At 39.9% G+C, this 12,729-nt stretch overlaps 1 protein-coding gene across 1 annotated transcript; it reads left to right on the forward strand.

The window, feature by feature from the left end:
- The first annotated feature begins 224 nt into the window (after window positions 1-224).
- Window positions 225-3,017, forward strand: LOC131240795 (glycerol-3-phosphate acyltransferase 1-like). Its single transcript, XM_058239266.1, has 2 exons — window positions 225-954; window positions 2,018-3,017. Exons 1-2 carry the CDS (start codon window positions 241-243, stop codon window positions 2,894-2,896), a joined length of 1,593 nt encoding a protein of 530 aa, XP_058095249.1. The 5' UTR covers window positions 225-240; the 3' UTR covers window positions 2,897-3,017.
- Window positions 3,018-12,729: the final 9,712 nt, after the last annotated feature.

The raw sequence follows: 12,729 nt of genomic DNA on the forward strand, positions 1-12,729 counted from the left end.
AAACATCACACGCGTGCCATTACCAGGGCTCGTATGTTGTGATGCAGTTATTGGGAGCGGTGAGAAAAACAAATGCTCCCAGTCCCAGGTCAACCTCCCTCCAACATCTTTAATTGCAAGATATCTTCTCAGACTTATCTCTTGCTTCCATTCAAGGGATCTCTATATCTAGAAACAAACACCACCAGCCTCTGTGTATGTTTTCTGAGAGAGAGAGAGAGAGAGAGAGAGAGAGAGAGAATGGTTTTTCTAAAGCAAATAGATTGGGTTTTGTACCAGCTCTTAGCAAACACATTCTACAGGGCTGCTAGGAAGGTATGCAACTATGATGTCCTGTTTAGGAATCCTTCCCTTAGGACACACAAAGGTACCATTTACCCTAGTGTAAGCAAGTGTCCTCTTGAATGTAGGGCAACCAAGACATTGGTTTGTGACATCCATGGCACCTTGCTAAGGTCACCTTCTTTCTTCCCATACTTCATGTTGGTTGCATTTGAAGGTGGTAGCATTTTTAGAGCCTTTTTGTTGCTTCTAGCATCCCCCCTCATGTGGGTTTTGGGCAATGAGATTGGATTGAGGGTCATGATCTTTCTTACATTCAGTGGCCTTAGATCGAAGGATATGGAGGGTGTGGGAAGAGCAGTGCTACCCAAGTTCTTCCTTGAGGATCTTAACCTCAAGGTCTATGAGGTGTTGGCCTCATCAGAGAGGAGGGTTGTTTTGACAAGTGTCCCTAGATTGATGGTTGAAGGGTTTTTGAAGGAGTATCTGAAAGTGGATGATGTTTTGGGGACTGAGTTGCAAGTTGTTGGGGGCTTTTTTACTGGTTTTCTCACTGCTTCTGGACTGCTTGTGAAACACAAGGCTTTCAAAGAGATCTTTGGAGAGAGTAGGCCTGATGTTGGCATTGGTGGATGCAATCTACAAGACCACCTCTTCATTTCCCTTTGTAAGGTATGCTATCACTCTGCCCACTCAAAACCAACCCATCATGTCAAGATGAGAAATTTAAAAAATAAATAAATAAATAAATCTTCATGTATCGTAATGCAGCCATTTCATAAAAGTGGAGCCTATTTTGGTCATCCAGGCCGTCGATAGTATGTGGCCCACATTGGATGGGAGCAAGTTCAATATAATTTCCAGCTTGGGTTAATATATAATGTATTAAGAACATCTGTTGATGTTTTTTTTTTTTTACACGCACCCACACTCCCACACACTCACGCACTCACATCGCAGTAGGCACTACAATGGATGCTGAAACCTTTCACTACAATGGGTACTGGAACCCATGATCTCGGTGTTGAAACTCTTGCGAGTACCGTTTATATTTTAGGCCATCTAATCAACTGATAGGTGAGATTTCTTAGGCACCACTAATCCATTTTTGTTTCTTTTAGATCAACGGTCTGGATTACAAAAGCATGAACCCTTGGTGTATCCGGGCGCTGAAGGGACCCACTAGTCACCCAAGCTCTATGGAGCCCGCCAGCTGTATATGTGAAATCCACTCCGGGCATCAGATTCTATCCTCGATCTAGGACCTGGTCCACAACTCAGATGGGCTACACGACACTTAACAACGGGGATGAATCACAACCATAGGTTTGTGAGTGAGGCCACCATGGTGTATTTCTTTTATCAAACCCGCTAGTCAGGTGTAACTCACCAGGATGAAGTGAAAATACAAAAAGCAGCCTGGTCCAATATCAGGCAAGCCACACCACGTGAAATTAGTGGTTTTAGAGTTTTACATTTTTCTGATTGGTGGGGCCAATAGGAGTTTTTAATCAGTCTGATATTTTGCATGTACGGTTAAAATGAGGTTTCTCACCTGTTGGACGGGGTGGATTTACAAATACAACATGGTTGGCCTCGCATAGCTTGGGTATCTTACGCATTAGCGTAAAAGAAGTGGTGTAGGCGATTCGGGTCCTCCGTTGGTATGTGGTAATGCATGCATGCATACATGTATAGTTGTCGGCATGTAATTTTCTTTTCATGTATGTGACAGGAAGCTTATGTGGTGAACAAAGACGACAGAAAGACCAGTGCAAGCACGGTCATGCCAAGAGAGAAATACCCAAAACCTTTGGTATTCCATGATGGACGGCTAGCTTTCTTGCCAACACCAATGGCCACATTATCCATGTTCTTGTGGCTGCCACTAGGAATACCCATAGCCATCTTCAGATTGCTGGTTGGGATCTTTCTCCCTTACAACATAGCCATCTTGGTTGTGTCATGGACTGGTTTACACATCAGGGTCAAAGGGTGGGCCCCACCAAAACCCAGTCAAAGAAAAGGGGTCTTGTATGTCTGTACACATAGGACTCTTTTGGATCCGATATTCCTAAGTACAGTGCTACAAAAGCCTGCGACTGCAGTCACATACAGCCTAAGCAAGATGTCTGAAGTCATTGCACCAATCAGAACCGTTAGATTGACAAGAGACAGGGACCAAGATGGAGAAACCATGCAAAGGTTGCTGAATGAAGGTGATCTGGTGGTCTGCCCTGAAGGGACCACATGTAGAGAGCCATATCTATTGAGGTTCAGCTCTTTGTTTGCCGAATTAACGGATGAGATTGTTCCTGTGGCTATGGACACTCATGTTACCATGTTCTATGGGACTACAGCAAGTGGGCTCAAGTGCTTGGACCCCATCTTCTTCTTGATGAACCCTTTTCCTGCCTATGGTGTGGGATTTCTTGGGAAGGTGCCCAGGGAGCTAACGTGCGCTGGGGGCAGGACAAGCTGTGATGTGGCCAACCATATACAGAGGCAGCTGGCTGATGCATTGGGGTTTGAGTGCACTACACTTACTAGGAGGGACAAGTACATGATGCTTGCAGGGAATGAAGGGGTGGTCCATCATAACAACAACCGTTGATTTTGAGTGAGAGAGAGAGAGTGAGTGATTTTTACTGTTGATTTCTTTATTATTCTCTTATAAGGTTTGCTTGAATGCTTCACGAATTTCAATAAGATACATCAGACCTCTAGCTATTGAATTTGGGCTTTTTTTATAGGAGCCAAACCGTTTATTTGGCGGGCCACCTTTGATGGGATGCCAAAAGAACTCTCACACTGAATATTTTAAGCTTTTGATTATGCAAAGGTTAAGGTGGCCGTTCATATAGAAAGTAAAAGAGCCAAATTATCAAAATGTTGAAATAATTCAATTGCGAGTTTCTATTTGTTGATTTTCCACCGTTCAAAGTGAAACTCATTATATGAAAAGGCTAATGTGTCAAGATATCTAGTGTTGCAAACCTATCTTTTTATTGCAATCACTAAAGGATTGGTAATTACATCTTTAAAGATGTGTTTGGATGCTTCTAGGCTTTCATTTCTCATTATATGCTGAGATTTGCATTGTTTTCAAAGAAATGTGGTTACCCTAAAATGATCTCAAAAAATGGGTGGACGGTGTGGATATATCCCACACATCATGGTGGCACCTACACAACTTGCTAACATTGAGTGATATTAGCACGTGACCCGATACGACTCCATCTAGCTAACTTCCAAGCTTTTACACCCTTCCCAAACATGGAGTGGAATTGGCACGGGACCGGATGCAATTCCATCCCACCTAAGCCCATCTAATCCAGCCGGCCAAACAGGCCCTAAAGGATTGGTAATTACATCTTTAAAGATGTGTTTGGATGCTTCTAGGCTTTCATTTCTCATTATATGCTGAGACTTGCATTGTTTTCAAAGAAATGTGGTTACCAAGGCGGAGATTGACCATCCGTTACGCATGGTTTGTGTAGTTCTTGAGTTTAAAAATCTAACTGTTCATCAAACTTGGCATCACAGAAAACCCACATTTATGAAATTTCAGGCTTACTGGACGTCCAAGTGGGCCACAATCTTAAGCTCAGATCCAGTCTGATAGGTTATGATGCCTGTCAAGAGAAAAATGTGTTAAAACATTCTCGGAAGCACTCAAACACAACTTAAGCATTGAAAACTACTAAACAATGCAATCTAAAATGACTTGATAATGTCTTTTAAGAAATTAAAATATTATTTGGGTACTTAACATCTTAAAATGCAACAAAGAAGAGGTTTACGATCGACTGTGTCACAACGTATTTTGTATGATTCATTAGGACCATACCCATTGGATTTGGCGCCTTGTTTGGTGATGCAAACATTGATTTGATGAGAGTCACAATTGACTGTTTTATGAAAGATACTTAGGGTCAGTTTAGGTTTAGATTATGTAAATGAAGGTAAATGAAATGAAATATGAGTAAATCGGCTTGTTAATAATATATAAGAAAGGATTTGAAAGTAAGAGGGAGTGAAATGACTTTTTGAGCTCCTTTATAGAGTCGCACAAGTAAACATAGGTGCTGCTACACACATATCCATCATACTTGTAACACACTGATAATAATATGAAACTATCCAATTGTCGGCTACATTACTAAAATCACACAAATAAAATGGTCCAAACTGTCCAAAGTTAACCATCTAAATGGACGATTAAAAAAGATGTTCACAGGTTGTTTGTTTGTGATCCTCACATTTGTGGACCATCCATTGCTCAAAAATTTCACATTCTTTTGTGAAAGTATATATTTCAATAGCTTTATCATAATCATTCTATTAAATATCACATATACACAGTCATTTGAGATATTAAAAGTGATTTAAAATATCACATATGTTCATGTGAATATATTAAAAAGTGCCAATCGTTCCAATTCCTCCCATTTACATCTTTTTACTTCCATCCAAACGCAGCTGAATAAGTCATTTACTCCCTATTGGAGGCAAATGGAGATAAATGGGAACTTATAAATGAAGATAAATGGAAAATGAAATTGCAAGTAAATGAATTAAGAATAAATGGCTTATTCATGCGTGTTTGGACGAGAATAAATGAAATGCTTTTGAAATCCAATTATTCTATTAAGATGGTGAATGGGAGGAATTGTAATGCATTGTAGTTTTTTAATATATTAATAGGAGCATATGCAACACTCTAAATCAGCTATAATATATTAAATTAGTGTACATATGTGATATTTAACAAATTTATTATAATAAATCCATTGAAAAATATTCATTAACCATAAAGAAGGAAATTTAAACCTTGGCATAGGCCACAAACTTAAAGATCACAAACAAGCAACTTGCCAATATTTTTTGATCCATTCATTTAGATGGTCAACATTTGGACGGTTTGGATCATTTTATTAGTGTAACTTTAGCGATGTAGCCAATAATTAAATGATTTTAAAGTATCAATAATGTGTCGTGTGTATGTCGAATATACAGGTAAGGGCATCTTTGTTTACTCATATTACTCTTCAACGGAGTTCAAAACGGCATTTCATCCCATTTACTTCTAAATCTTTTTCTAGAGAGAGAATTTCATTTACGTACATATTTACTTCCATTTTATTTATAAAAATAAATAAAATCAAAATTTAAAGTCAACAAATTTTAACTAAAAATCAAGATTCAGCATTAAAACTACATATTTTACGAAATTGTTTAGGCCAATAGCCGTAAGCCATAATGGGTTACTGATTTATAGCTAATAAAAGCTATAGTGTGCTGAAGATCTTTAGATCGAACTTTCTGGCCCAATCTCTTTAACCTCTCCGAGAGACTGTCCTCAAATTTGTTTTACATCAGCATTGTTTCTAGTTATTGATCATCTAAACTGGGCCAGGACAGAATAAATTCAATTTCTAAGTAATCTCAGAGTGGAAGCATATCATCCCTCAGTCTGACAGATGATATGCTGGTAAGTGTGTGGTAAGCATATCATCTCTCTTTCTCATGTTGCATGGTAAGCGTGCGGGATTTGATGAATGCATCGCAATAAATGATAAGATAAATGCGTGCATTGAGTGTTGCATTGAATCCTCTTATGGTCGTTGGTGGCAACATAATTCACGAGGACGGCTGGCATCCTCTCCCTTTATGGAGAGAGAGAGAGAGAGAGAGAGAGAGAGCACGAGCACCCCCAACATCTTCCGATCACTGGTCTGTTGTATTTCCCTTCTCAACCATCTAATCCGAAGGCCAGCAACCAAAAGGTCAATGTTGTCCTATCAAGGATATTTTTAGCATGGTACATCCAAGCTCGAATACCACGGACCAATGGTCTGGATTGCACAACCATGCCCTATCTTGTCAGAATTGAAAACCGTTACAAATGCAGAGAGAGGGAGATCTTCTATACTAATCCGATCATCATCAACGTCCAAGACATCGAGGAATACAATATTCCTATCGTCCTTATGTCTCGTGCATTCTTTAACATTTCAAATACGTGTGGTGAGACTTGCACTGAAATTTTCCTCAGAAATGCTAAATATAGCACACGTAGCACACATGGGGGAGATCTAGGCCATTCCCCAGGCCTAGAGCATACTGATGGAATGCCCTAGTCCAAAAATCAGGCATGTTGACTCATCAGGCAACCACACCGACGGTTGATACAAGTTGACAAATGGTCTGATTCAGGGTACTCATGATCCATGAAATGATTATTTAAGCAAGGGACTTGAGGCTTGCTTTCTGGGTTTGAGCCCGTGTCTCGGTGGTAGTCGGGTCTAAGCCGCTCGAGTGCTGGTTCAACCGTGTCAACGCTTAATCAAATTACTAAAAAATACTAAAATAATAATAATAAGAAGAAGAAGAACAAGAAAAGTGAAGGCTGGTGGTTCTTGTCCAAAACTGGCTAGACCACAATAACCCATATGGCCCAGGTGGTTCGATCCAAAGAGGATCCAATGCCCAAACTAGTCAGAACGACTATCCATTCTGGGTTGCCTGTTTGTGGGAATTAAAAATGAACCAGTGTGAAACTGAAAGACTGAATATTTGCCATGGCTGAATCCGAATCACTATATTACTCGTAGACCTGGCAAACAAACTCAACCAATCTAGAATGTTACTATATTATATTCCTGAAATTTTGGAGAAAAAACTGATAGCTATTTGGAGACTGCTAACCATTCTATCAGTCAAGCTTGTTTAGGAAAATATTCTAGCATATGATTTTAACCATCCATTGGATGGGGCCACCGTGGACTCTTTATGATTCCAAAGGATTAGGAATCCGATTAGAAGATCAGCATCCATCAATTGCATGGAAAATGAATGACTGTAAAAAATAAAAAAATTTAAAAAGAAAAGAGAGAGAGAGAGAGAGAGAGAGAGAGAGAGAGAGAAAGAGTTGAAAAAGCTGTTTCACATGACACCCAGCACTCATATTTAGAACAGTTGGAAATAAAAGCTCAGATTGAGAGGAGAGAAGCGACGCTCTCCTCCACATTATAAAGAAGGGGGTAAAAAACAATAAAAAATGAAAAAAATAAAAATCTTGGAGCACCAAAGGAAAAATGTCTCAGGGACAGCAATTATCAAAATGTCCTCTTCACCTCTTTCTGCCTGTTGAATGCAACTTCTGCTTGCCATACCCCACCAGCACCACCAGTAGTTGCCCCAAGATAACCTACCTATTGCAGCTAGACAGAAGGCAGAGGACTGCATGAGATCGGACCGTACCATTGCAACACCATCCAGGACTCAAACTAAGCTAGGAGGTTCAGCAATGAACACCCTGATCCATAGCTCAAGTGGTAGACTGAGTGAAAGATACCTCATTTCAACACTGAGGTCTTGGTATCGATCCCTAGTGGAGGGTGGCTAACAGTGAAGTGTGAACTGACAGTGGGGTGTACTAACAAGCTAACAAAAAAAAAAGGGAGGTTCAGCAATGGAAAACCCAAGAGCCAGCATCTTTGGCAACATGGCCCCTGATCTGATATACAAAAGAATTAGTTTTGAGTATGAATCAGCTGCGAAGCAGGACTTAGCTGCAGATCACGCTGAAACTGCAACAAAACATTGTTGACTTGTTTACTGCAATCTAGAGGATATATGGTGTTGGGATTTGTGCTACGGAATCACACAAATATAGATCTAGGATAACAATCCAAGAGCACCAAGCAAACACAAGAGAACACAAAAATTTAACGTGGAAAACCTTTGTGGGAAAAAACCATGACACAAAGCGATAGAAAATTCCATCATGAAAGTACATATTACAAAGATAGAGGATTTATCCGGCTTGAGCAATCCTCAAACCTCACCTTTTCTCCACCCATTGAAACCCTAGAACTCTTTTAGAAACCCTAGAATGCCTTAGAATTTCCTTAGAATACCTCCTAGTTCCATATATAACCCTTTATATAGCTTTAGAAATTAGTAGAACCGAAATAGGAAATAAAAATCGCAGAATCTGCGTTTCCATAAATGAATCTGCGTAAACCTTCGATGATATCAAACTACATTCGATGTCATCGAAGAATGACAAAAACAATCCAGCGAGCAGGGGTGAAAATCCCGAAAATACTCGATGGCATCAACCGGCTTCGATGTCATCGAACCATGCATGCTGACAGATTTAAGACATCTGTTATCAACAATCTCCACCATGTCTTTAATCTTCAAACGTAGTTCATTTTCATCTTCTCTTATCTCTGCCTCGTATCATAGCTTCATCAACGTTTATCGTGCACATTCCGTCCTTCTATTATGTCATTACCAAGCCCAGAGAAGTTGCACAGAACTTGAACTTCTCTATAAGAACAACCTTGGTAAGCATGTCTGCTGGATTCATGTTAGTATGAATCTTCTCCAGTGTTACACCTCCTTCTTTAAGTACCTATCGGATAATTCTACTTCAGTTGTAGAAAGAGTCATCACAGACTGAAGCTTCGACATCGAACTAATTGCTCCACTCGTTAATACAAACGAGTAACCTGAAATCGACTTTTTGGAATTCACACTGCCTGTATAATCTGAATTCATATACCCTACTATCTTTGTCTCTGTCTTTTCAAAAGTAAGATGTAGTCTTCTGTATCTTGAATATATCGAAGTAACCATCTCACCGTCATCCAATGTTGTTTGTAAGGGTGTTTGCTCACAATACCAATTGCCTGTGAAATAACCGATCTACAAATCATGACGCACTGCAAACCGCATTCAAATAAGGCTCATAAGACATATCCTGTTTTTCCTCATCTGTTTTGGGACATGTCCTGAGGAAAACTTGAAGTGAGCTGTATAAGGAACGCTTACTGACTTTGCTTGGTCCATCACATACTTGATCAATACCTACTCAAGGTATTCTGTCTGAGATAATCAAAGCCTGCTCCTCTTCCAATCTCTATGAATATCAATGTTGAGAACCATCTTTGCAGCCCCCAGATCCTTCATCTCGAACGTCCTTGTTAACCGAGTCTACAGTATATTGATTTCAAACATGACATGATTGGTGATCTACATGTCATCAACATACAATTCCTAACTCACCATGAAGGAATCAAATTTTATACCACTTTGTAGGCGACAAGTCGTACCATGACCTCCTGCAAGCTTTTTTCTCAGCACCTTTAAACTTCGAACCGCTCCGGTTGCTTCATGAATAACAACACTTCCGATTTCTCTTTCAGCTCAAGATCGTATTAGGCAACCAGAGCCAACACGAATCGGATAGACACCTGCTATACCATCGGCCCGATTATCTTTGAAAAGTCGATCCATTCTTTCTAAGCATAACCCTTCGCTACCAGCCTCACTCTGTATCTATGTTGTATCATCTTGAAGATCCACCTGCATCCAACCGCTTTCCGGCTCACTGGAAGCTCTACTGGCTCCCATGTGTTGATCTGGTACAACGAGTTCATCACATCGTCCATGGTCACCTTCCACTTCTCAGCACAAGGTTCACCTAGAGTCATCTGAATAGTAGACAGATCCCTCTCATTTTTAACGAGAGCATATGCGATGTTGGAGTTGTCCATGTACCTCGCCGATATTATGCGATTATGTTGTGTGATTCTTTTCACAGGTGACTAATCCGCTTACTTTGTATCTATGTCTGTGGGTCTCAACCTTCATGCCCTACCCACTCATGTGGTCATGCCCAGCATGCCACACACGTGCAAAGGTGAAATCCGCAACAGCCACTAGAGCTCCACCTGTTGAAGTGCTCTTTATCAACCTGTAACGGTTTCTGTGCTTTTGCACTTTTATGATTACCAGTGCCCCCTTAGATATGTTAAGGACACCATCAATACCTGTGAACTTGCACCCTATAGCCTCAAGTATACCGAGAGAAATTAGACTATTCTTCATGTCAGGAATGTGCCTTACCTCAGTTAGGGTATGTTCTGTCTCATCAAACATCTTGATGTGTACTGTACCAATAGCCACAACATTGCAGGCACTATCCTTGTCCATAAACACCTGTCCACCATCACACTCTCTGTAGCTAGCGAACCAACTCCGATGATGAGTCATGTGAAAAGATGCCCCTATGTCTAGAATCCACTCCCCCATGCGATCATTGTATAGGCGTTTGATCATAGACATAGATAAGACATCACCATCACATCCACTCGATCCATCTGACGTGGCAACGTTGGCCTCCCTATACGAAGCCTCAGATTCTTCTCTCTTAGATTTAAGATTTGCACAATCTTTCTTCTGTGTCCTTCCATCTCACAGTTTTAGCACTTTAATTTTCCTTTGCCCTTACCCTTGCCCTTGGATTTGGATCTAGAGCTTGAAGATCCTTTATCTTGTTTAGAATTTTTGTCCATCGTAATCAATGCATTGGAAGATGTCCCCATATCGCCGTTAAGCTTTCTCATGACCTTCCCTTGAAGAGCTGAGATAACGACGTCAACACTCAGGGTTTCATTTGCGGTGCACATCGTATCCTTGAATGACTCATACAATGTCGGAAGAAAATTTAACAACATACATGATTGTTCCTTATCTTTGATCACTTCCTTCATATCCAGTAATTTGCACACCAATTTATTAAATTTGCTGATGTGAGCCTTCAAATCTCCATCATCTGTCATCCTGAAGTAATACCATTATAACTTCAAGTGTAGGCAATTTTCAGATGTTTTTTTCACATATACATCCTCTAACTTCGCTTATAACTTAGCCGCAATTTTCTCTCTCATAACGTTGTAGAGAACTTCATTCGTGAGACACAAACGGATAGAGGTTAAAACATTATTATTAAGAGTCTCCCAATCTTCATCCTTCATAGTCGATTTTCACTCCTCAAGAGCCTTAGCTTCACCTTGCTTGGTTAATAGACTAATCATCTTAATATTCCATAACTTAAAATAATTTTTACCCGAGTATTTCTCAATATCAAACTTGGCGTTTCTCATTGATGTTAATCCTGCGGATTCAGATTTGTGTCTCAATGATAGCTCTGATATCATTTGTTGAGATTTATGTTGCGGAATCACACAGATATGGATTTAAGATAGCAATTTAAGAGCACCAAGCAAATACAAGAGAATATAGAAATTTAATGCAGAAAACCCTTGTAAGGAAAAACCATGGCACAAAGCGACAAAAAATTCTACTATAAAAGCACAGATTACAAAAATAGAGGACTTACCCAGCTTGAACAATCCTCGAACCTTACCTTTTCTCCACCCCTTAAAATTCTAGAACCCTTTAAGAAACCTCAAAATACCTTAGAATTCCTTTAGAATACCTCATAGTTCCATATACAACCCTTTATATAGCTTTAGAAACAAGTAGAATTGAAATAGGAAACAAAAATCACAGAATGTACGTTTCCACAAATTAATTTGCGTAAACCTTTGAGGACATCGAACTACCTTCGAAGTCATAGAAAAATGACAAAAATATTCCAACAAGCAGGGGTGAAAATCCTAAAAATACTTGATGGCATCAACCGCCTTCGATGTCATCGAACTGGCTTCAATGACATCGAAGCTGATTAGATGTCATCGAACCATGCATGCTGATATATTTAAGACATCTGTTATCAACATATGGGACTTTAGTTACTAATATCTTGTTACCCCACCAACACCAGGGAAACAGAGAGACTTCACCTGCTGAAAAATAAAATAAAATGCAAAACAAGTGGACAGTCTCACTAAGAAGCTGACAATGGTCACCCCAAGGCAGCTCCAGTTTTCGAAGAGTAGCCAAAGGCAAAAGCAAATTCTGGATCGCAAAATAGAAGCAAGGAAGCTGCTCATGTCTATCTTAGGATGAAGGAACTCAGTCCACGAACGAAAGTTACTGCGAGGAGAATCCAGCCACTAAATCCTGCTGTCCACCAAGTTGGAATCCGAACTGCCTGGAAAAAAATAAGATCCAAGACTCATATGTCTACAAAACTAAGACCTCATTTGGTATCTAGGATCTTAGGATTCCAAGAACTTAAGATCTTGAAATTACTGCTGATCCAGTATTTGGTGCATTTAAATTCTTGAAGGTTTGCGGTCCAAGCAAGCAAATGTTAAAAATATTTTAAAGAAAATCTTAGATTCCCATTGAACTGGTGTTATTTCAAGTTGAAAGAACTTTGAGAGCCATCCTGCCTCTGCACATGACTCTACATGGAAATCCATACAACTCATCAAGTCGGACCAACCATGTGGTGAAAGCTCACACTGGTTACATGATCCTGCTTGTCCAACCAAAGGCAGGACCAGCAGATGAATTATCTAGATCAATTATTACCATAGTTAAAATGGATCATCCACTTCCCTAGACAGTCCATTGATCGGACAGCTAGGATCATCTAATTGAAGTGATTAATTCGAGAAGGATGGACAATCAAAGGTGGGACCTACATGATGTAAAGTCTAGGTCAATTCTTTAACA

The sequence above is a fragment of the Magnolia sinica genome, chromosome 3 (assembly GCF_029962835.1).
Source record: "Magnolia sinica isolate HGM2019 chromosome 3, MsV1, whole genome shotgun sequence".
NCBI lineage: Eukaryota > Viridiplantae > Streptophyta > Magnoliopsida > Magnoliales > Magnoliaceae > Magnolia > Magnolia sinica.